Consider the following 26,648-nt stretch of genomic DNA (forward strand, 5'->3'; position numbering starts at 1 on the left):
CCCCCTCTCACGCCCACCATTTCCCCAAACACATCCATTCAAAATTTTTAGATAGCAATTTCCTTCAATGTAGTTGAAATTCCTGGAAATTAGGTCTTTGAGGATGACAACCCCCAAGCCCTCAGGGCAAGGGTTGTAAGTTGTGTCCTGGGGGCATATACGGTTTTTGTTGAAAGCGTTGTTGTATAAACTTCAAAAGGGCTCATTCGATTGGAAATTGAAAGGTCTTGTGCCTTTTTTAATACTTGAAAGTGATTAGAGAGCAACTTACGCCCCTCTAACGCCAACCATTTCCCCTAACACATCCAATCAAAATTTTGAAATAGCTGTTTTGTTTAACGTAGTTAAAAGTTTTGGAAAATAGGTTTTTGAGGATGATAGCCCCCCTCAGGGCAAGGGTTGTAATTTATGCCTTGGGGGCATATAAGGTGTTTATAGAAAGCGTTGTCCTAGAAATTCAAAAAGGGCTCATTTGATTGGAAATTGAATGGGCTAGTGTCCTTTTTAATAGTCAAAAGGGATTGGAAGGCTTGACATTTTTATCGTAAAGATCGATTTGGGTTCATTGTATTATTATTTTTTTTTTTTTTTTTTTAAGACCAGGGCACTTCGTATCGAAGGAGTTGTCGTAGAAACTTCGAAAAGGGCTCATTCAATTGAAAGTAAAAATGGATAATGCCCTTTTTAATAGTCGAAAGTAATTGGAGGGCAACTAGTCCCACTTCCACCCTCCCATCTGCCCATTATGTTTAAAAACTAAATGTTGCCTTAAGATTAAATCAAAATGCACTGTGTTAATGCTAATTCCCAATAAGGCATCTCAGCAGTATCCCAAGAACAACTAGGGGAATTATGTTCAAACTTTCGGGTCTACTTTTGCTCTTAAAATTTAACCAAATCAAAATAGCGTAAGTGTATCCAAGCTATCAAAGAAAGTAAACATATTTTGTTTTCGAATGGTATCAAGTTTTCTATTTCAGGTCAACTAGAGGAGGTATTGTTTGTGTCCAGATTTTTAAAAGGGTTTATGTTGTTAAAAATTGCGGAAAATTTTTCTCCAGCAAACAAATAGCAGGCCAAACTATAAAGTCTTAAAAAAACGAAAAGATTTAAAGTATTATTTTCTTTTTCCCTGAAAAGACTATGTCAATATAAAACGAACAGAAATTAATAAAATATATATATATATATATATATATATATATATATATATATATATATATATATATATATATATATATATATATATATATATATATATATATATATATATATATATATATATATATATATATATATATATATATATATATATATATATATATATATATATATATATATATATATATATATATATGTATGTATATATACTGTTATTTAGTAATCAAAATGTTAATATTATTTGATTTATTAAATTTATAAAAGTAAAAACATTTATATTTTTTTTTAGTAAAGTGTAAATTATGTACTGGCCATGGGAAGACATAGGGCTTTGAGCCCTACTCATGTTAATTTCTGCTCTTTTTGAGTTTGACTCTATTCTTTATTGTAATTTCTGTGCGTTTTGGGTTTCATTTATTCATTGATGCTGATTTGTTGTAGTTTCACGCTTGGTAGATTATTTGGTTTTATTTTTGCTCATTTTTGGTTTAATGGAGTTCTTTATTTTTCTATGAAAAACTTATTTTGTGGAAAAAGTTTTGTTAATTAATAACTATTAAGAGAAGAAAAAATAAAATAATCATGATTTTCTTCGTTCTGGTGTATTAAGCAACATTTTGCACAGTATATATCGGCTAAGACATTATTCGGCACAATATATACGTAATTGTAGAAACGATCAAATGAAAAAAGAAAAAACACGATAAAACTGCAGAAATCAAAATAAAAGCTCTAATAGACAGTTTAGCATGACGAATTTATTGGTTATCAGCTGTCTATCAATTCAAGACTGTTGTTGTACCCTCAGACCTCCCCATACTTATGGCACTGCAAGTACGTAATTCTTCCCTGCGGACGGCTTATTTTTTTTAATAATAAATACCTTCCTCAGAACATGGAGAAAGATGGAGATTTAGTTTTGATATTATTCAAAAAAGCTACACATGGAACACACTTTGACCTAAAGTTGTTTCGTTTTTTTTTTGTGAACGGGACTTTAAAAAATATACAATTCTCCACGATTGTCATACTTTTTTATGGTGTGAGTTGCAAATAAATTGTTGTTGTAATTATTAATATTAGTAAACATCTCTTGAAAATTCTGTATATGTATCATAACACTTTTTAAGTTTTCTTTGATATTAAAAGCTCCTTGCTGCCACCCAAAAAGGGTTATGAAAAGAGTATATTTTTCTTTCAGCAATGTTTAAGAAAGATCTATGCAAAATGTATAAGTAGTGCATATATATCACATTTTGCTTGATCTTTTTTTTTTCTTTTTTTTTTTTAATAAGCCAAAACAAAATGCCGCAAATAATAAACCAAAGCATGCAGAAACAGTATGTTTTTGGTTATCATGCTGTGATGAATCTACTGTCCTATTCATATTATTTTTAGCGTGGAACAACGATCTTAGACGTTGCAGGAGAAGCGACGCGCACTCTTGGGATCAACGATACTGATTACATTCGTAAAGGCCGACGATATAAGATCACAAGAGGAGATGGCGCCAGAGTGATACAAGTAGTCATGGCCCATTACTGAGGCGGAACTTAAAAGAATATATAGCTATTTGCCTGCATTCATTTTTTGTTCTATTTTTTTTCAAAATTTTGGTGTAGGGTTTTGAAGCTCAAGTTTATTTTTATTCTGTAATGCAAAGGTACGTTTAGCAGGGAGCATACGTCAATATACCTAGATATATACACGGCTTTCCGCTCTTCCGACTTCTTGGCAACCACGCACACAGGAAGGGGCAATAAGACCTGAGTCTCTGAATTGGGGGCCAACTGTCCAAAGCACGTCACCTCTAGTCAACTCCCAAAAACAGTAAAGGCTGATAGACAATGCGTCAAACTTCTCCTTGCTAGTGGATATTAACTTTAGAGGTGGATGTATCCGCTGTTAATCTACAGCAGATGCTCTCTAGGTATTTCCGGTGAAAAGATACACATATATAACTATAAAAAACTCACTTTTCTGTTCACCAAATGCTTACAAGAGAAATGAAAATATACTTCACAGAAAAAATAGATCACGCTACCTTAAAGGTAGCTGAAATGCTTAACAGAGTTGCCAGTCCTTCGGAAGTTAGCCCATTTGGCTTCTGACCTCAGTCAAAACAGGCCTATAAACTATTTACGCAGGCAACCAGCTAGAGATGGACAATTAGAACAAGAAGGTTGACATCCCCCAGTTGGGAGAGGTTAGAGCCTTTGCTCATATTGGAGGCTAGAGGGATATCTCTCCTAAAATTTAATTTCCGCTTTTTTTCACCTATGTGAGCCTCCCCCTCTCTCTAACTGGGTGCCAAATGGAGCTCCTAATCCATAGCACACTCTCTCATGGAGTTAAAAGACTCTTTTTTTTTATTTCTCTCAAATGCTGTAAATCTTCTTTTTTATTTCTAAATTTGACGCGCCAAGTACTACTAAGTATCTGATATGCCACCAGTCTTTTACATCGCTCCTTATTGACGTTTCAAATGACTATTAAATCTTCTTTTGAAGTAGTCGACAGAAAAACTTTTAGGGAAAACGTGCTCGGGAAGACTGTTCCAAAGCGAACTGCAAAGTCAAATGAAGCGATCCTTCAAGTGCTCTGTTCTTAAATAGTCCCGTAATAATGTTTAATTATGCGCCATCAAAATGAATAATTGTGTACGTGCCTGGTTTCTTGGTATCAAGAGACAGCAGCTCGAGTAGTAACAGAGGTATTGCTATGTCAAAAGAACGCTCCTCTAGATAGTGTTTTTGCATCTACTGTTTTATTGATATCCCGTCACTTAAGCCGATTTTAGGCAATTTCATGGGAGATACTTGGTTTTGTCAAGTTTAGGCTAGCCATAGCTAGGTAATAAGGAGAATCAAAAGAAATAATGTTGAATTTTTAAGTTTAGATAGCAAATAATAGCATGATATGCGATAAATATTTAAACGCAAATAAAGGATTAATGAAAAATCACAATTAAGATACAAATTTTCAGAACAATCGACATGCAGGTAAAACATGGGCTTGCACTTTAGTTTTTTGCATATTTTTTCAATGGTAGAGCGACTAATAATACCCTTAGACTTCATTTTCTGTTTAAAAAAGTTTTGAAAACAATAAAAATCGAGCTTTTTATTCTACATCTTTATATTAAATTTAAATATGACAATTTCGAAAGGGTTCATACAATGTGGTTTAAATGCGAACACCCCATACAAAATAATATCAAAAGAAGTTATTTTTCCACATTTGAACCATAGAGCAAATCTAGCTTCGATTCCTCAGTGACGTGGCCAAGAGGTAACCTTCCCGTGGTGTAGCCAGACCCTTTTTATGTTAGACCCTCCCCAGAAATTGTTTTGAATCCCTCTTGAAATAAAACCTGGCTACTCCCAATGCCACCTACGAAAGAGAAAATGAACTTATGTCCCCCTGTAGGATTTTATGATTTTTTTTATTTATCTGTAATAAAACGAAACAAATAAGAGTTTGAAATAGGGACAGGTCCTTTTATTAGACAGTGAAACAAAAATATATGCAAAGGCTCTAGATATTTCGATGACACAGTCGGTCATCATCATCAGCAGAGTTATATTCATCATCAATTGTCTTATTTGTTTCGTCATAGAAAAGGCAGTGTGATTTGGAAAGAACAATACAAGCTGTAATAAGGATTTCATATGGCTGAAGATTTTATATTCCGAGAAAATATATTATGCTCTATATATCTGGGAGCAGTGAAAATATTAAAAGTAGAAGAGTCAAAGTTGAAAAAAGTTTGAACGAAAATGAAGATAACTCTGCGAACCATAGATTAGAAGATTGGATGCTATAGTGATGATAGTGGTCTAGTATGGTACTGAAGCGTGGACGCTCCAAAAAACGAAGGCAGATTTATTAGATGTTTTCCAAATAAATTACCTACGGATTGTTTTGTGTACCTGAACGACTGACCGTATCTCAAATAGTAAGCTGTACAAAAATGTGGCTCAGTCCCGCTTTCTAGGGCTATACTGAGAGAATGGATGAGATGGCTAGAACACGATCTGCGGATGAAGGATGACGAAATGAAACGAAAAGCAGATTGTCCCCGAATGAGAATGGGAGGATTCCGTAAGGAAAGATTTAAAGAAAATAGAAACTTCTTGGGAGGGTATAAAAAGGGAGGGTTTAAATAGATTGGGATGGAGGAGGAGTGTGCTTAGCTGTGTTGGCCTAAGGCGGCTTGGTTTATGGCGTTAATCCTTATCGTCAAGTTTATCCATTGCCTTCCGTTACTATAAATAACAGCATTTAAAACATTATTTATTTAATTGGACTCCGTAACAAGGGAAATAAGGATATATTAAATCCTTTAAATCAAAAATTACATTTTTGTAATACAAAATGCGAAAAATAGCTATTTTCATCAACTGGCAAAATTAGAGGTTCCCCCCAAAAGGCCTGAATTTCCCTCATATTGATATGGAACCTCCAATGAGGTGTTTGAAAATTTGAAGAGGAGGGGATGTATGTTTAAAGCGCCACAAGGCATGCTTAGAGGCACACTCGTTCACAAAATTTACTGGATGGCGTTTAACACAGTACCCAAGGTCGAATTGTCCCATAATGCCTGGAATTTATTACTAACTGTAAGAAGTTTTGTCAATTAGATTTAAAATTTAACTTAATTTAATTAAATTCAGATTTAGTATTGTTTGCTTTGGACTAGATATGGCACTTGATTTTTTTTCAAAATTGTCGCTGTGTCTTCAAACTACTATTTCATTTACTTGTCCTTTTTTGGTTTTGATTGTATAACAAAAAACTTTCCGAACTAAAATAACTGTTGGCAACATCATAATGACTTCATTTAGACTAAGATTATCAAATGCGTAAGACATATTTGCATAAAAGAAGAATAAAATTCTTCTATATAATAGAATAAAAGTAACCCATAAAGGCAGCACTAGAAACGGTTTAGAAAAATAAGTGTAACAAAGCCTCCCATAAACTTCTATAATGTTTATAATAATATTTTCTTTCATCAAAATAAAATGCTTCAACTTAACGAGACTAGAAGTCTACCACAGCGATTTACTAAATAAAAACCTTGAGAGCAAAAGTTATGAGCCAACTATTTTCTCACGAAAACAGCAACCAAAATCCATTAAGGCTGTTTGATTTCACACAGCTCACCACTTAAATCTGGTTCATCAAGAGTATGTAACCAATTAAATATCATTATATTTCTGTCATATCGAGACAGAGGTTTACCACGATCTCGCTCCACATCCTTTACCGTCAGCGCCAGTTTTGGATCTTTCACACCTTTCCTGGTAACTAAAGGCGATTCAGGTTTAAAAGTTTTTAAAAGTCTACTTGGTGCACTTGCGAGGCGGATTGCATTAGCTGCTATGCTTTCTAATCTGTCTAAATCAAATTGGCTCTGGGCCATCCTTTCTAAAGCTCTGTAAGTAGTAAACAGCCTTCTGCGAATATAATTTTGTCTTACTGTTTTGTTAACGGAGCGTACTAAATCTGCGGTTGTGAACATAGGTAATAAATCGTGCTCATGTGTTGACACTAAACCTGGTGGACGCCCTTGTGGTGAGGGTAACTGAGACGTAGCTGTTCCCATATCACCAACAGCGACCCAAGTAGAACACGATCTAGACGCAGCATCAAGTCTTCCAGGCGGAAGGTCATACCGACAGCTATTGATAACAAAGTCTGACACGGAAGGTCTTAATGCATTTGCTGCTGCTGAAATTTCCATAGCAGCAAGCTGGGTCACATCACTAGTGCTGAAACTTTTTTGAAGTCCTAAAGCTGAGCTTAAGGCCCCACAACTTTTAATTAAATCATTTTCTTCTTCAAACCAAAGCTCAGGGATAGCTTGAGATATTTCTCCGGAAACTCGAAGAAATCGATGCCTTCCTGCATTAGGACTTGGCCCTCTGTGTGGGATGTCTCGGACACGGAGACTTGATGTTTTGCCATCGGTTCCAACGGCAGAGAGATTCAAAAGGGAAAATTCTGTTGCAATAGATTCACGGCTTGGTGACCGCAAGACCCGTTGATTTACACTAGGTGCCGATACGCTTACCGTTGGACGAGATTCACATTTAGAGCTCATAATCTGAAAGGAAAGAAGAATTAGATTGACCGCTTTGACGTTACTTTTCATGTGATTAATATAGTTATATTCATCTAGCTTTATTCATCTTATACATCTTAAAAGCCACACACAAGCAAAACCAAAATGATAATAGGAACTTTACGTAAATGTTTAAAAATTGTCTGGTGATTATTGATGAACTTCCAGCACACAAAAGATGCCTTAGCCTATATATATATATATATATATATATATATATATATATATATATATATATATATATATATATATATATATATATATATATATATATATATATATATATATATATATATATATATATATATATATATATATATATGTAAATATACATATACAGACTGTGGTGCAAACTAACGAAATACAAAGTGTCCACGATGCCCTTGTGCACTTTAAAACCGTCTTATTAGGCAAGAAGAAATTTGTGAAAGTATTTTAAAAAGCCTTATGCATAAAGTTTTAAATTCATTCTTAAGTTAAAATTAAAAATAATAGACAATATAGTGATACCCAGATAGATTTTTGTGTCACGTTTTTCAACGCTTTATGTGTTTTCTAAATAAAGAGTTCCCTAATAGATGCACTCATAAGGTGTTCCCTAATAGATGTTCCCTAATAAGGGTGTGCCTTTTCATACTCTTTACGTGTGTCAGGTAAGATATATTTCCAAGTGAAAACAAAAACAGCGACCATACAACTCAACCACGTTCAGCCCAAACCTTTCAACTCGAGTTTCATGAATCTCAGCTTCTATTCAGTTCAAATATACACATCTCTATCACACTTAAATGTACTTCGTGTCACCGAACTCATGGAATTTGGCACAGACTAATCCACTGGCACTACGAGCGCGTCTGAGATTTCTTCCTTGAAGCAACCTGGATTTACGAGTTTTTCAAAGTGCAAGCTCGTATTAAAACACCAACCAAAAACTGTTGTCCAAAAATCTCAAAGGGCCCGTAAAGTGGGAAAAGAAAAATACTTGCCAATTTAGTACCATCATTAATACATACATGTTCAACAGACAACAAATAAGAAATACAATCCCTGGGTCAGGGCCGTGTTCAGGGGAGGATTTAGGGGGTTTGGGCCCTCCCTCCAAATAAATGTTTGTCCGACTCGTGAAAACGTAATAAAAAGCATAAAAGCACATTTTTGATGCGAATTTTGAAGTTTTTTGGAGACCCTCCCCCAAAAAGAAATACCCCTGCCCTAAAAAAAATACGGGATACGGTCTTGCGTCGGCTACTCACACGAATATATCCGCGAATTATTTCCTACATAATATCTGGCTACTAAAATTTGAAACTAAATATGAATAATCATTACATCTTCCATGTAATTCTTTTTCTTTTGAAATGAAAGAAAAAACATAGTTCTAATTCTTCAATTATACTTGTTCTAAGAAATTAATATGAGTTTATTTTACCCAATATGAAACTATGAATTTATTATAAATTTTAATTTAAAAAACTTTTTCCACGAGACAAGTTTTTCAAAGAAAAGTAGAGAGCTCAAAACAAACAGAAATTGCAATAAATAGCCGAGTCAAACTCAAAACGAGCAAAAATTAACATGAGTGGGGCTGATAAACCCCCATGCCTTCTAAAACCACAACTTAATTTTCTCATTACTTAAAAAAAAAAAAAAAAAATGACCGTGGATTGTAAGTGTAATTTACATATACTGATATTTATTCCTTAAAGTTTTGATCTTTTTTATTTATTAAAATAAAAGAAGCAAAAATATTTAGGATGTATTTTAATTTCAGTAAAGCGCAAATTTTGTTCTGGTCTTGAGAAGGCATAAAGGCTATCAACCCTATTCATATTAATTTTTGCCCGTTTTGAGTTTGACCCGGCTATTTATTTTAATTTCGGTTCGTTTTGAGCTCTTTACTTTTCTTTGAAAAACTTGTTTTGTAGAAAAATTTTTTTAATTAATTTTTGTTCGTTTTTTATTGACATAGTCTTTTCCATTGACAAAAATGATATTTTATATCTTTTCAGTTTTCAAACAGTTCGTGGTAACGAACTGTAAGTAAGGAGCGACCCGGCTCAATGGTAACCGAAACTCTAGAAAACGGAATTTTGATACCAATAGATACAGAAAAAGAATCAGATTTTAATTCTGATTTCAAATATACAAGTTTCATCAAGTTTAGTGCCACCCATCAAAAGTTAAGCGCCTGAGAAAATTTGGCTGATTTTCGAAAAAAGGGGAGACCCCCTAAAAGCTATAGAAACTTAATGAAAATCACACCATCATATTCAGCGTATCAGAGAACCCTGCTGCAGAGGTTTCAAGCTCCTATCTGCAAAAATGTGGAATTTTGAATTTCTTGCCAGAAGAAAGATCACGGATGCCTGTTTATTTGTTGTTTTTTTTCCATGAGTGATCGTATCGACCCAGTGGTCCTAGAATATCGAGAGAGGGCTCATTCGAACGGAAATTAAAAGTTCTAGTGGCCTTTTTAAGTGATGAAAAAATGGAGGGCAACTAGGCCCCCTCCCACGCTCATTTTTTCCCAAAGTCACTCGATCAAAATTTTGAGATAGCCATTTTGTTCAACATGGTCGAGAATATGATAAATATGTCTTTTAGGATGACTTAATCCCCCAAAGTCCCCGGGGGGAGGGCTGAAAGTTATGAACTCTACCCAATGTTAACATATAGTATCGGTTATTGGGAAGTATAAAGACGTTTTCAGGGGAGATTTTTTCTGGTAGTAGGGGGGGGGTCGGGGTTATGTGGGAGGATCTTTCCATGGAGGAAGTTTTCATGGGGGAAGGGACATTGCTATGAAGGGGGCACCGGATTTCCCAATATTATTTAAAAAAGATCAGAAATTATATATATAAAAAACAAGTTTTTCAACTGAAAGTAAGGAGCAACATCAATACTTAAAACGACAGAAAACATTACGTATATGATTAGGTTAACCCCCTAGTCAGTACATCGCTCTTTAAGCCAAAGATTTTTTAGTACTTTCATAAGAGCTATTTATTCTAATTAACGGCATTTGTGATACAGGGGTCATTTTTAAAGAATTAGAACAAAATTCGAACTTTAGCTTAAAGAGTAAGGTATTGAATAGGGGGCGAACCCTCTAATATACGTATTAAAAAATATATGAATATAGAAGTTCGTTACGTAAGTTATTTCGTAAGTTACGTATATTTATTACTAATAAAAACGTTCGTAAATAAAATTAAACAAGTTTTGAGAAAGCCATTTAACCAAAAAAAAAGTAAAATTAATATTCAAATTTTGTTTTAATTATTCATGTACGGTTATCCAAAATCAAAACCTACATTAATTCAAAAACGTTAAAAAATTAAATAAAAAAACAAGTTTTTTTAACTGAAAGTAGAACGACGTTGAAACTTAAAACGAACAGAAATTATTCCGTATATGAAAGGGGCTATCCCCTCCTCAACGCCTCGCTCTTTACGCTAAAGTTTGACTGTCTCACAACTCTATTTTTTTTAAACAATGAAAAACTTTAGCATAAAGAGCAACGAGTTGAGGAGGGGACAGCCCCCTTCATGTATGGAATAATTTCTTTTCTTTTTATGTTTTAACGTCGTTCCTTACTTTCAGTTAAAAAAAAACTTGTTTTTTTTTTATTTAATTTCTATAAGAATCCATAGTAGGCGCTGATACTTGTATGTTGGGGAAACTTTTTCAATAATTTTTAATCCTGACACAAAAACTATTTTTTAATTTAATTTTATAGCTTCTGAAGTTGACCTAAAAAATAAAACTTAATATCATTCCAAAAATATTCTATCTATGCTCTTGGACAACCTGGATACACTTACACTCTTTTTATTCATTTAAATTGTAAGAGCAGTAATGGTAGTATCCCCAAAAGTTTCAACTTAAGACCTCTATAATAAAAATTAATTATTTTTTATTATTTTCGTTTCGATAAAACGTATAACACAAAATTATAATTTTCATTGCTATAAGTTCTAGACCAGAGTACAATATTAGCTCCTATTATGTGTTACAAGCATTTTATGGGCTAAGTTTGTTGTTATCTGTAATTTTAGGCCGAAAATTGTAATTGTAACAAATAGCATTATCGATCATATTAAAATTATTTGCAAATAAAGCTAATTATAATAAAATAAAGCTATTAATCATTAATTATAATTAATGGAAGGCACCCAAGGACTCTTTTGCTTAGTAAGTTTTTTGGGTAGTCAGTAAAGTAAAAGCTGTCAAACTGACGGCTCACTTCCGTTCTTTCGATATGCTGCAACCTCTCAATGGTAGTCAGTAAACTAAAAGTTGTCAAACTGAAGGCTCGTTTCCGTTCTTTCGATATGCTGCAACCTCTCAATGTTAGTCAGTAAATTAAAAGTCGTCAAACTGACGGCTCACTTCCGTTCTTTCGATATGCTGCAACCTCTCAATGGTAGTCAGTAAACTAAAAGTTGTCAAACTGACGGCTCACTTCCGTTCTTTCGATATGCTGCAACCTCTCAATGGTAGTCAGTAAACTAAAAGTTGTCAAACTGAAGGCTCATTTCCGTTCTTTCGATATGCTGCAACCTCTCAATGGTAGTCAGTAAAGTAAAAATTGTCAAACTGACGGCTCATTTCCGTTCTTTCGATATGCTGCAACCTCTCAATGGTAGTCAGTAAATTAAAAATCGTCAAACTGACGGCTCATTTCCGTTCTTTCGATATGCTGCAACCTCTCAATGGTAGTCAGTAAACTAAAAGTTGTCAAACTGACGGCTCACTTCCGTTCTTTCGATATGCTGCAACCTCTCAATGGTAGTCAGTAAACTAAAAGTCGTCAAACTGACGGCTCATTTCCGTTCTTTCGATATGCTGCAACCTCTCAATGGTAGTCAGTAAACTAAAATTTGTCAAACTGACGGCTCATTTCCGTTCTTTCGATATGCTGCAACCTCTCAATTGTAGTCAGTAAACTAAAAGTTGTCAAACTGACGGCTCACTTCCGTTCTTTCGATATGCTGCAACCTCTCAATGGTAGTCAGTAAATTAAAAATCGTCAAACTGACGGCTCATTTCCGTTCTTTCGATATGCTGCAACCTCTCAATGGTAGTCAGTAAACTAAAAGTTGTCAAACTGACGGCTCACTTCCGTTCTTTCGATATGCTGCAACCTCTCAATGGTAGTCAGTAAATTAAAAGTCGTCAAACTGACGGCTCACTTCCGTTCTTTTGATATGCTGCAACCTCACTCTCAATGAAAAGGAAGTCCAGATTGGTGTTGTAAGTAAACCATAATGACATTCTAATGTCAAAATCCTTCACTTTGTTTATTTTTTTCTGACAGTCTCTTAAATTTAAAGTGAAACAATTAATGGGTTTTAAATATGCATAAAAACGAGCAAAAGTGAATAGAATCCCAAACAAAGCTATTATATTAACAATGAAACGAGACAAAATTTATACATAGAAAAAAACTGTCCCGTACGAATTCCCCGTGTAACCAGGGTCGCCACCTGTAGCACGAAAGTGTTATTATAGCACTATTTTATTGTTTGTAGCACTGTAGCCCGTTCTCAGGGTCGCTAAAATAGTGCTAGAATAGCACGAAAGCACTATTTTAGCACTATTACAGTCAATTATTTGACTATAGTACCGAAAATTTCTGTCTAGCATGCAAATCTGGGTAATTGTAGCACTTAGGAGCTGAACGTGGTGGCAACCCTGCGTTTAACTGTCTCATTCTTTCATTATTTCAGTCTGTCCATTGTAGGTGAAATAGTATGATCAGTCTTAGCCACCAATCGAGCCTTCGATCGAAAGAGTGCAAAAGTAAGTTAAAAGAACATTCTTGTTCAAATGACTAGTTGAATGGTATTCAGAACAGGGTTGCCAACCATGAGCGTCGGCAGGGGGGCCATGCACCCCTGGAAATTTGGGACTATAAAGTAATTATAAGGAAACCAAAGGAAAGAGACAGAATGGGGAAAAACCATGGAAAAAATGTGCGTTGCCCCATTATTGGCTGCCTGCTAATAGATTTTGACCCTTAATAAAGAAAATATAAGTTCTAATTTGTGACTGAGTGACCCCTTTCTAGTTTTCCACAAAAATTTTTTCTTAATGATTTGGTTGGAGCAACCAAAAAATCAAATTCTTCATAGTAATGAATGGTAAGTAAATAACGATCCTTGTCAATGACGAAAGTATAAGAACCTAACTATTGAAAACATTAAATAAAATAATCGGCTTTTTATAATGATCCTAAATATGGATCTATTTATTAGTAATTTTTACAAGAAAGTTCGTATAATGACAGAAAACAAATTAATAAGCTGCAATTTCAGTAAAAATATGTCATCAATTTTTGCTTGAATTACAAGAGCACCCATGAGCTGATTTCCTCTGAACGGAATGCTGGGAATTTCTGTATTTCCCCCCTGAACGTATACGTCTTTTCATATCATTTTTTTTTCCAGGAGTGACTTTATTTATCTAGTTGTCACTTTGAACAAGTTTAAATTCTTTACAGTTATGAAGAATAAAGGTGTCAAATATATTGGTTTTTGGCATTCAAAATTAAATTAAAAATATTCAATTAAAAATTTTTATTTGATTTTCTTAATCTTATTTTTAATATTTTACTTTGAATAAATTACTTTGATAATGCGTTACTTTTTATAGACACTGAGTAGTCTAAAGGCAATAAATATTTTGGTGTTTAATAACCAAACTCAAAACTGTCGATATTGTTAATATACATCCGTTCAACGCTTCGGCATTCGTCAACTGAACTGAAAGCTGGGAGTTTATATCTTAGTTTTTGTAAGTAGGCTATTAGCTTGTGTATTTTTTGTAATTACTTACTTCTTTCATTTTTTTTATAGTTTTACTTTAATTGACACATTTTTTTTCATTGTTTTTAGAAAAATGTTTGTCTCTAAGCTTCATTAAATAAAAAAACAAGTTTTTCAACTGTAATTAAGGAGCAACATTAAAATTTAAACGAACAGGAAAAATTACGCATATGAGAGGGTTGCCCCCTCCTCAACACCTCGCTCTTCACACCATAGTGTTCAGCACTTTAAAAAAAGTTACTTATCGTTCTAATTAAACGACCCTTGTGTTTCAAGAGTCGTTTTTAAAGAATGTGGACAAAATTTAAACTTTAGCGTAGAGAGCGAGGTGTCGAGGAGGGAGGAGCAGCCCTCCTCATATACGCAATAATTTCTGTTAGTTTTAATTTTTAATTTTGCTCCTTACTTTCAATTGAAAAAACTTGCTTTTTTATTTAATTTCGGATCGTTTTTTAGATAACGCCAGGATATCTGGCTCCACCTCTACGGAAAAACCCCCCTCTCTTAAAGAAACATCCGCTGGACAACTCAATCCTGGTGAAAATCTACCCTGGACCGTAACATTCCCACGCGGAAAATAATATGGTTAAAGAGAAATCAAGACATACGTATAAAGAAATTTCATATAGGAATTCTGGCAAATTCATTCAGTGTAAAATTTCCTCTGAAAAGTTCACCCCTTGGAAACTTCCGTCTCCAAGGAAAATTCTCCCCATGCAAAATCCTTCCATCAGAAAATTCGTCCCCCCTCCCCACTCAAAACGTGTATGCATACTTCCCAATAACAAATACTATACGTAAACAATGTGCAAATTTTATAACTTAAAAACCTTTCCCCAGAGGCTGTAGGGGTTCATTTTATGTCCAAAGACATAGTTATTGGGCCTTTCATCTATGCTTCCGACGTTCGACGAACGTCTTCCGACGTTCTAGGCCCACTGGGTCGATACGATCACCAGATATAAAATTCCATATTTTTGCAGATATGAGCTTGAAATCTCTACAGTAGGGTTCTATGATACGTTAAATCTGATGGTGTGATTTGAATTTATCAATTAGCTGAGTTTGTTGTACTCAAAAGTGTTTTTATTTAAAAAAAAAAAAATTATACGCAATCGGTAACTAAAACACTCGGAATTTACCGGCTAGCTGAGTTTATTGTAGTCAAAAGTGCTTTTATTATTTTTTTGGCACTCAGCCAGCAAGTAAAACCCTCGGAATTAAAATTCTATGACTTCTAGGGGGTCTTTCCCCCTTTTTTGAAAATCCAACAAATTTTCTCAGGCTCGTAGCTTTTGATAAGTAAAACTAAACTTAATGAAACTTATATATTTGAAATCAGCATAATAAGACAATTCTTTTGATATATCTATGGGATCTACTATTGAGTCGGATTTCTTCTTACTTACAGTTCGTTACCACGAACTGTTTGATTACCCAACAAAATCCAAAGAGAGATCATTAAAATGTTTATCGTTTTTTTCTGCGTTACCAAGAGTATTACGTAATTGCATTCATAAAACTTTACAGTTTCATGAAATGTAATTAAACATATAGAACAAGGTTTTTAACTAAAGTAACAAACAAGTTTAAAACTTAAAACAAATTGAAATTACTCTGTATATAAGGGGGGGCTGCCCCCCTCTCAACACCTTGCTCATTAAACAAAAGTTTTTAGTGCTTTGAAAAATATTCTTTTTTTAATTGCAAATTTTCTTTAAAAATTTGGACAAAAGCCAAACTTTACAGTAAAGAGCTAAGGAGGAGACATACCCCTTCATATAAAGAATAGTCTGTTTAAATAGGCTTCAAATCTGTTTCTTACTTTCTGTTGAAAAGCTTTTTTTTTATTTTTTAGTTCTGATTGTTTTCCAAATCATACCCAGGCTTAACAAAAATATCATTTGAGGTACCGTACCGGTCCTTTAAATCCCTGGTTAACCGCTTCTAAAATGTGTAAATAAATAGTTGCACGTTGATTAATACCGTCCTATGTTTAAATACGTGTTTTCAAATTTGGATAAAATTTGAATATACTTAAAAATTGACGATGAATAGTAATTTTGGTAAAAAGTCGTTATTAATATTACTACTAAGGAATTTCGGTTGAATGAAAAGGAGTACTATTGTTTGTAAGGATTGAAATTCTGTGAGACTTTTGATCTTCTGCATAACTGAAGCCATCACAGCCTCTAAAATAAGATTTTCTTATCGATAAATACATTGCATACATTTGTTGAAATACATTGAAGTATTTCATATAAATAGAAAAAGGAAAATATTACCATTTAAAATTGCTGAAAACTAAGTTCCTAGCAGTATTTGCCACCCCTAAGAAATTTCCTGGTGGGGCTGATGATCGCCTGCGTTGCCTTTTCCACCTCTGTGCTGGTAGATATAGGAATCTAATATTTTAGCTACATAGAGAAACATTTTAACTAATTCCTTCCCCCCCCCGACCCACCCCAGTATCAATTCAGTCTCTGAACTGTAAAGAACTAGTTTTTGAAGCCAATCGGATTAACTTTTATGCTTTGTTATATTGCGCAATTGCGATTGAGTGCATCACGATAAATCATTTGGATAAGCTGTTTATTGTATAGATAGCTGATATCTTAGATTTTTTGGATTATTATTGACTGTATTTGATTAGATTATCTTATTTCGAAGGACTATTTTAGTGTAAAATTGGCAGTTTTAGGGCCTGTGCGTTAACGTGCACTGTTCAGTGCCGTGCAGTAAAGGCAGGTGGGCCGACTTCACACAGGTTGGATTTGAAATCCACTCGGATACATTAGTAAGGCTCGGCCCTCACTCAATGACACGTCTTTTTTGTCTTATTTAACGGCTTATTCCCACAAGATTTTCACTAATTATGTAGCTTTTCAAGCAGTTTGGTTTTGCGCTGGTTAAATTCAAGTGCTGTCCTCTTTGGCCAGTAAAATTTATTCAGATTAGAAACGACTCAAAAGAGTAGCTTACATACCTCGTTTTTTGTTACGGAAGTCATGATGAATTCAGGTTCATTGATGCGAATCTTCAAAAGTACCACCCTAAAACGACTGATTCATCCACACTTGCTGTTAAAAAAGCATTTGCCGAGCTTGCAAATACTCCTGAAATTTATCAGACTCTTTCGAAGACATTTTTAGCCCTGAAAGCTAGAGGCAATGTAGGGTCCACCTTAGTTTCTCCCAGGGTTGCCCCAATTTATGAGCAATTAGTTGCTACTGAAGCCCAGCAAGAGAAGACAAAAAGTGATTTGGTTGAAAATATTACACAGAAAGTGACTGAAATGTTTAATGATGCAAGGTCAATGAAAGAGCCTGCTGAACTAATAATTAGCCAGGTTAATGATGCAACCACTCTCGAGTTTAATTCAAAGTTAGTGAAAATTGAACAGGCTTTAAAGGGTCTGAGAGCTCAAATTAAGAGCCTTAATGATAGAATCATTTGAATTGAGACAAACTAGGACGATTTTAATCAGGAGTCTCTACTCGACAGCCTTGTATTTCATGGGGCCAAACGGTTACCCAATGTTGAAAGTCGCACGGCAATACTTCAAATTCTGAAGCAAAATGTCTCTGACTGAACTCTCGCCTTCTGATTTGATCAATGTGTACCGTCGCCGCCTGAATAATCAGGCCCCACAGACTGACGAAAGTTCTACTAGAGCTGCTTCGATCATTGTTAAATTTTCTAGTAAAGATGTAGCCCGAAAAGTGTTTAAAGCAAAAGCTAGACTTGCATCTACTGGTATTTTTAATATCGGAGTCTCTAACAAAGCGTCGCCGGGACATTTTGAATGCGGCTAAAGACATTTACGGTCCGCGTAATGCGTGGTCAGATCAGGGTCAGATATTGATAAAGCCTAATGTAGGGTCAGCAATAAAGAAAATAAGGTCTATTGCTGATTGTGTTTAGTATTAGAAGTTATGATTTGTTTGTTTGTTTTCGTTTTTTTTCTTTTTGTTTTTTAAAAATAAGCTGTTTTTTTGTGTGTGTGTGTGTTTTTGTGTGGGTGGGGTTTTGGGGGGTTGGGTTTTTTTTAGGTTTGTTTAGTATCTTGCAGTATTGCAGTATTTTATTTATTTTTTGTTTTGATTTATAGCCTCTTAGTTTTTTTTTTATTTATTTTATTCTGTTTGTGTTGCGGTGCAGGTTTGATACATAGTCTCATTAAGTTATATGAATTTTTCTAACTCAGGCTCTGGGAATTTTTACTCCCTTGATGGGCGTTTACTTCAATTACAAAGAAACCCCTTAGATGTTTTTAGTATTATCAATAATTCTATTGGTCAGTTTAAAAGAAATTCCGTTAATTTTTCCCAATGCATTACTAGTAATTATCTTATTGAAAGTCGGCTACTAGACAAGATAATAATTTTTCCGTCCTTTAACTTTTTACTCAGGCTCTATGGTCATGGATTGATCAGTTGAGGCAGATAGTTTTTGATGGGCGACCCAATGTTATGGGATTATGTGAGACCTTTCTTCATTCTAGCAATGAAATGCTTTTAAATATACCCGGCTACAGTATGGAGCGACTAAATCACAGAGGGATGGCAAAGGGTGGACTAGTAATTTATATTTCTGATATTTCTTCCTATACTGTTGGAAGTGATCTGTCAAGGAATGAGGAAGGGGTTTTTGAATCCCAGTTTCTTGAAATTAATTTAAAAAGTAAGGTTTTGATAATTGGTAACGTTTATAGATCTCCCAGTGGATCCGTCCCTTCTTTTCTCCAGGTCCTTGATGAGGTCTTGTCTTTAATGGACAGATGTCCATTTGAGATTATAATAATAGGAGACTTTAACTGAAATTTAATTGGCAAGACTTCCTCTACTAAGGTAGATTTTTTATCAGATATACTCGCTGCTGGGGTTCTACCAACAACCTGTATTCCGACACGTGTAACTGATACGTCAGCGTCTTTAATATATAATATTTTTTAGTCTGTTAATTTGGTTCGGAATTCTGTTGTAGTGAGTTATATTTCAAACCATTTTCCTGTATTTTCCAGTTTTATCCTTGAAAAAACATTGAATAGGAACACTAGCATCTGCTTCAGCTTCTTTAAGGTTTGGTTTGAATGAATTGATCCACCTTAGATCCCATTTAGCTGAGAAGACATTTTTGGTGGGGATAATGATTTTTGCTTAAAGTTTGAGTCCTTTTGTGAGTCTATAAAGGAGCCAATTTTTGATATATGTGTCCAGATCCCTTGTACTTCTAGGTAAAAAAGAACTATTCTTCTTAACCCATGGATAACCCTTAGTCTTCTAAGTAGTTGGAGAAGAAAAAATAATCTTTGCAAAGCTTTTAAGTCAGCAAAGCCATCTTTGAATACTACACGACTTCAGCAATTCAAACTCTACAGATATGTTATCAATTCTTTATGCCGGAAGGCTAAAATCCTTTATTATTCCAAAAAATTCTCGGATTGTGGGAAAGATATTCGAAAGACTTGGCAAGTGATCCATTACATCCTCAAACGTTCTTCTCCGGCTCCTTCTCTCCCTCCAAGTCTTGTAGTTGGTGAAGTGGTTGTTGAGTGTATTCCATCTGTTCAAGAAGCATTTACATCATTTTTTGCCAATATTGGGAAAACCACTACTTCTTCAGTATGGTCTTCACAGTCACAACCAGATTACAAATCTTATCTTGGTCCGCCTTGTCTCAAATCGATGGTGTCATATCCTGCTTCTGTTAGTAGAAAGGGGTCTTATAGTCCCACGGGGAGTCCATATATGGGCATACAGTCCCTAGGGAGAACACCTGTGATGTCAGTCCCAATCCCACACCAAATATGGGCATGGAATCCCCAGGGAGAACATGTTTCCGAGAAATGTCTCCGGGCGAAGTTAATAAACGTCTGACAGATGATGTCAAGGATAATTGTTTCCGGGCGAAGTTAATTAACGTCTGACAGATGATGTCGAGGTTAATTGTTTCCGGGCCACGTTAATTAACGTCTGACAGATGTCAGGAGAATTGACTCCAGGCGAATGTTTTGATCTTAGAGATGAAGATATTAACGCTGGAAAGGATTTCCAAGTAATTTCAAATGTGACAGCGCAGGGATGCCAAAACAAAGGGAACACGCTGAAATTACGTTTAGGGGTTATTTAGGCGAAAGCGTTTTAGACATTTTAGGGAATTATTTCGGCGAAACAGTTAGAGACATTTTAAAAGATGATTTTAGAAGATGTTTTAGAAGAGGATTTGAGGGTGAAACTCTGTGGTCGTTATAATACCCAAGTTCCATTTGAACAGTGTCGTGAGGTCCTCTACCCCAACCCCAAAGGGCTCCGATCCCCCTACTCCAACCCCGACGAAGCCCCCGGTCCTCAAAGGTCCCCCGGGCTCCCAAAGGACCACCCGGCCCCCAAAGAGCCCCCCAGAATAACAAAGGCCCTCCCGAGTCCCCAAAGAGCCCCCTCCCCATTTTTGTTAATACTTTTTTGTACATTTGAGACACAGAAGGGTCCCCACATTTCAAAAGGCTTTATCATATTTTCTCAGAACAAGTTTTTTTATTAATGTCCTTCATAAACCAATTTTACAAGTTAAAGTACTTATCTTTTTCACCACGACTTTACTTTACGACTTTTTGCACACCCCAAGATCAAGCAATACTTTTCAAAAGACATTTCAGAACGAGTTATTTTCTTAATGTCCTTCCTAAACCCATTTTATAAGTTGAAGTAGCCGTCCTTTTCCCCATAACTTTACTTTACGACTTTTTGCACATCCCCAGCATCAAGCAATACTTTTCAAAGGCATTTCAGGACAATTTCTTTTCTTAATGTCCTTCCTAAACCCATTTTACAAGTTGAAGTACCCATCATTTTCACCCACAACTTTACTTTACAGCTTTTTGAATGCTCTAACACCAAGCAATACTTCTCAAAAGGCATTTCACAACAAGTTCTTTTCTTAATGTCCATCCTACGTTCATTTTGAACGTGGAAGTTCCTACCCTTTTTCACACAAAACTATACTATACAGCTTTTTGAATGATCAAAAACAGGCAATAAATATAAAAATGTTTTTCAGAACCATTTATCTTATTAATGTCCTTCTTAGAACAATTTTACAAATTAAAGTGACCATCCTTTTCACTAACAACTATAATTTACAGCTTTTTGAATTCTCCACAACAAAGCAATACATTTAAAATGGCATTTCAGAACAAGTTCTTTTTATAGTGACCGGCCTAAACCCATTTTACAAATTGAAGTTCCCATCCTTTTCACCCACAACTTTACTTTACAGCTTTTTGAATGCTCCAACACCGAGCAAAACTTTTCAAAAGGCATTTCAGAACAAGTTCTTTTCTTAGTGACCGTCCTAAACCCATTTTACAAATTGAAGTACCCATCCTTTTCACCCACAACTTTACTTTACAGCTTTTTTGAATGCTCCAACACCGAGCAATACTTTTCAAAGGGCATTTCAGAACAAGTTCTTTTCATAATGTCCATCCTAAACCCATTTTACAAGTTGAAGTTCCCATCCTTTTCACCCACCACATTAATTTAAAGCTTTTTGAATTCCCAAAACCAAGCAATACTTTTTAAAAGGCATTTCAGAACACTTTATTTTAATAATGTCCATCTTAAATCCATTTTACAAGTTGAAGTACCCATCCTTTTCACCCCCAACTTTAGTTTACAGCTTTTTGAATGCTCCAACACCAAGCAATACTGTTCAAAGGGCATTTCAGAACAAGTTCTTTTCATAATGTCATTCCTAAACCCATTTTACAAGTTGAAGTACCCATCCTTTACACCCCAACTATACTTTACAGCTTTTTGAATGCTCCAACACCAAGCAATACTTTTCAAAAGGCATTTCAGAACAAGTTCTTTTCATATTGTCCTGCCTAAACCCATTTTACAAGTTGAAGTACCCATCCTTTTCACACACAACTTTACTTTACAGCTTTTTGAATGCCCAACACCAAGCAATACTTTCCAAAAGGCATTTCAGAACAATTTCTTTTCTTAATGTCCATCCTAAACCCATTTTACAAGTTGAAGTACCCATCCTTCTCACCCACAACTATACTTTACAGCTTTTTGAATGCCCAACATCAAGCAATACTTTTCAAATGGCATTTCAGAACAATTTCTTTTCTTAATGTCATTCCTAAACCCATTTTACAAGTTGAAGTACCCATCCTTTTCACCCCAACTTTACTTTACAGCTTTTTGAATGCTCCAACACCAAGCAATACTTTTCAAAAGGCATTTCAGAACAAGTTCTTTTCATAGTGTCATGCCTAAACCCATTTTACAAGTTGAAGTACCCATCATTTTCACCCAGAACTTTACTTTACAGCTTTTTGAATGCTCTAACACCAAGCAATACTTTTCAAAAGGCATTTCAGAACAAGGTCCTTTCATAATGTCATTCCTAAACCCATTTTACAAGTTGAAGTACCCATCCTTTTCACACACAATTTTACTTTACTGCCTTTTTGAATGCTCCAACACCAAGCAATACTTTTCAAAGGGCATTTCAGAACCATTTCTTTTCTTAATGTCATTCCTAAACCCATTTTACAAGTTGAAGTTCCCATCCTTTTCACCCACAACTTTACTTTACAGCTTTTTGAATGCCCAAACACCAAGCAATACTTTTCAAATGACATTTCAGAACAAGTTCTTTTTATAGTGACCGGCCTAAACCCATTTTACAAATTGAAGTTCCCATCCTTTACACCCACAACTTTACTTTACAGCTTTTTGAATGCCCAAACACCAAGCAATAATTTTAAAAAGGCATTACAGAACAAGTTCTTTTCTTAGTGACCGTCCTAAACCCATTTTACAAATTGAAGTACCCATCCTTTTCACCCACAACTTTACTTTACAGCTTTTTTGAATGCTCCAACACCGAGCAATACTTTTTAAAGGGCATTTCAGAACAAGTTCTTTTCTTAATGTCCTTCCTAAACCCATTTTACAAGTTGAAGTACCCATCCTTTTCACACACAACTTTACTTTACAGCTTTTTGAATGCTCCAATACCAAGCAATACTTTTCAAAAGGCATTTCAGAACAAGTTCTTTTCATAATGTCTATCCTAAACCCATTTTACAAGTTGAAGTACCCGTCCATTTCGCCCACAACTTTACTTTACAGCTTTTTGAATGCTCTAACACCAAGCAATACTTTTCAAAAGGCATTTCAGAACAAATTCTTTGCGTAATGTCCTTCCTAAACCCATTTTACATGTTGAAGTACCCATCCTTTTCACACACAACTTTACTTTACAGCTTTTTGAATGCTCCAACACCAAGCAATACTTTTCAAAGGCATTTAGATTAAGTTCTTTTCTTAAAAACCTTCCTAAACCCATTTTACAAGTTAAAGTACCCATCCTTTTCACACACAACTTTACTTTACAGCTTTTTTAATGTTCCAACACCAAGCAATACTATTAAAAGGGCATTTCAGAACACGTTCTTTTCATAGTGACCGGCCTAAACCCATTTTACAAATTGAAGTTCCCATCCTTTTCACCCACAACTTTACTTTACAGCTTTTTGAATGCCCCAACACCAAACAATACTTTGCAAAAGGCATTTCAGAACAAGTTCTTTTCTTAGTGACCGTCCTAAACCCATTTTGAAAGTTGAAGTACCCATCCTTTTCAGAAACAACTTTACTTTACTGCTTTTTGAATGCGCCAACACCAAGCAATACTTTTCAAAGGGCATTTCAGAACAAGTTCTTTTCATAATGTCCATCCTGAACCCATTTTACAAGTTGAAGTACCCATCCTTTTCACACACAACTTTACTTTACAGCTTTTTGAATGCTCAACAACAAACAATACTTTTCAAAAGGCATTTCAGAACAAGTTCTTTTCATAATGTCCATCGTAAACCCATTTTACAAGTTGAAGTTCCCATCCTTTTCACCCACAACTTTACTTTACAACTTTTTGAATGCTCCAACACCCAGCAATAATTTTCAAAAGTCATTTCAGAACAAGTTATCTTATTAATGTCCTTCCTAAACCCATTCTACAAATTAAAGTAATCATAGTTTTCACACACAACTTTACTTACAGCCTTTTGAATGTTCCACTACCGAACAATACTATTAAAATGGAATATCAGAACAAGTTCTTTTCATAATGACCTTCCTAAACCCATTTTACAAATTGAAGTACCCATCCTTTACACCCACAACTTTACTTTACAGCTTTTTGAATGCCCCAACACCAAGCAATATTTTTCAAAGGGCATTTCAGAACAAGTTCTTTTCATAGTGACCGTCCTAAACACATTTTACAAGTTGAAGTACCCATCCTTTTCACACACAACTTTACTATACTGCTTTTTTGAATGCTCCAACACCGAGCAACACTTTTCAAAGGGCATTTCAGAACAAGTTCTTTTCATAATGTCCATCCTAAACCCATTTTACAAGTTGAAGTACCCATCCTTTTCACCCACAACTTTACTTTACAGCTTTTTGAATGCTCAACAACAAGCAATAATTTTCAAAAGGCATTTCAGAACAAGTTCTTTTCATAATGTCCTTCCTAAACCCATTTTACAAGTTGAAGTACCCATCCTTTTCACACACAAATATACTTAACAGCTTTTTGAATGCTCCAACACCAAGCAATACTTTTCAAAGGGCATTTCACAACAATTTCTTTTCTTAATGTCCTTCCTAAGCCCATTTTAAAAACTTGAAGTGCCCATTTTTTACGCACACACCTTTACTTTACAGATTTTTGAATGCTCTAACACCAAGCAATACTTTTCAAAGGGAATTTCAGAACAATTTCTTTTCTTAGTGTCATGCCTAAACCCATTTTACAAGTTGAAGTACCCTTCCTTTTCACACACAACTTTACTTTACAGCTTTTTGAATGCTCCAACACCAAGCAATACTTTTCAAAAGGCATTTCAGATCATGTTATTTTCTTATTATCATTCCTAAAACCATTTTACAAGTTGAAGTACCCATCCTTTGCACCTACAACTTTACTTTACAGCTTTTTGAATGCTCCAAAACCAAGCAATACTTTTCAAAAGGCATTTCAGAACAAGTTCTTTTCTTAGTGTCCATCCTAAACCCATTTTACAAATTGAAGTACCCATCCTTTTCACCCAAAACATTACTTTACAGCTTATTTGAATGCTCCAACACCGAGCAATACTTTTCAAAGGGCATTTCAGAACAAGTTCTTTTCTTAGTGACCGTCCTAAACCCATTTTAAAAATTGAAGTACCCATCCTTTTCACACACAACTTTATTTTACAGCTTTTTTGAATGCTCCAACACCAAGCAATATTTTTGAAAAGGCATTTCAGAACAATTTAGTTTCTTAATGTTCTTCCTAAACCCATTTTACAAGTTGAAGTACCCATCCTTTTCACACAAAACTTTACTGTACAGCTTTTTGAATGCCCAACACCAAGCAATACTTTTCAAAGGGCATTTCAGAACAAGTTCTTTTCTTAATGTCCATCCTAAACCCATTAAAACTAACCTAACTTAGCTAACCTAACCTAATCAAACACCAATTCCGCCATGTAAACAAATATATTCAGACATAGAAACGAAAAATATTATTTCTAAGATAAATTTGTGTGTGTTCAGTAAAAGTATGTTAGTATTAAGGTAGAAGGTTGTTAATTTGATGAGAAGGTTTGTTAGTATTAAGCAAAACTTGATACTTCTGACAGAAGAGTTGTTATCACAATCAAAAATTTTACTTCTAAGAAAAAATTTGGTATCTTTGGTAGAAAACTTGCTAGTTCGAACAGAAAAAGTGTTATCATTGATGAAAAATATTATTTCTAAGAGAAACTTGTGTGTGTTCAGTAAAAGTATGTTAGTATTAAGGTAAAAAATCATTACTTTGATGAGAATGTTCGTTAGTGTTAAGCAAAACTTGCTACTTCTGACAGAAAAGTTGTTATCACAATCAAAAAATGTTACTTCTACGAAAAAATTTGGTTTCTTTGGTTGAAAACTTGCTAGTTCGAATCACAATCAAAAAATGTCATTTCAACGAAAAATTTGATGTCCTTGATATAAAACCTGCTAGTTAGAAAATAAAAATTGTTATCACCAATGAAAATTTTAGTTTCTACTAGCAATTTATGTGGGGTCATTAATAATTTGTACGAATCATGTTAAAATATCGTTTCTTGGATGGAAATGTCTATTAGTGTTGAGCAGAACTTGTTACTTCTCACAGTCAAGTTGTTATCACAATCAAAAAATGTTACTTCTAAGAGAAAATTTGGTATCTTTGGTTGAAAACTTGCTAGTTCGAACAGAAAAAGTGTTATCATTGATGAAAAATATTATTTCTAAGAGAAATTTGTGTGTGTTCAGTAAAAGTATGTTAATATTAAGGTAAAATATCATTACTTTGATGAGAATGTTTGTTAGTGTTAAGCAAAACTTGCTACTTCTGACAGAAAAGTTGTTATCACAATCAAAAAATTTTACTTCTAAGAAGCAATTTGATATCTTTGGTAGAAA

At 34.6% G+C, this 26,648-nt stretch overlaps 2 protein-coding genes and 1 pseudogene across 2 annotated transcripts in view; 2 read left to right on the forward strand and 1 right to left on the reverse strand.

The window, feature by feature from the left end:
• Positions 1-4,448, forward strand: part of LOC148949544 (3-hydroxyanthranilate 3,4-dioxygenase-like) — an 88,348-nt gene extending 83,900 nt beyond the window's left edge. The window contains exon 6 of the mRNA XM_089093580.1: positions 2,560-4,448. Coding sequence (XP_088949706.1) covers positions 2,560-2,706 — 147 coding nt within the window. The 3' untranslated portion in view covers positions 2,707-4,448. The remainder of the gene's footprint in view (positions 1-2,559) is intronic.
• Positions 4,449-6,136: 1,688 nt separating this feature from the next.
• The window catches only part of LOC148949545 (uncharacterized), a 77,206-nt gene continuing 56,694 nt past the window's right edge, over positions 6,137-26,648 (reverse strand). Inside the window, exon 2 of the mRNA XM_089093579.1 lies at positions 6,137-7,273. Within this exon, the coding sequence (XP_088949705.1) occupies positions 6,302-7,270 (969 nt within the window). The 5' untranslated portion in view covers positions 7,271-7,273 and the 3' untranslated portion in view covers positions 6,137-6,301. The remainder of the gene's footprint in view (positions 7,274-26,648) is intronic.
• LOC148949546 (uncharacterized) lies at positions 11,569-18,045 on the forward strand (annotated as a pseudogene).

This window comes from Artemia sp. Qi Xiang Cuo, chromosome 8 (genome assembly GCF_049724085.1).
Source record: "Artemia sp. Qi Xiang Cuo chromosome 8, ASM4972408v1, whole genome shotgun sequence".
Taxonomy (NCBI): domain Eukaryota; kingdom Metazoa; phylum Arthropoda; class Branchiopoda; order Anostraca; family Artemiidae; genus Artemia; species Artemia sp. Qi Xiang Cuo.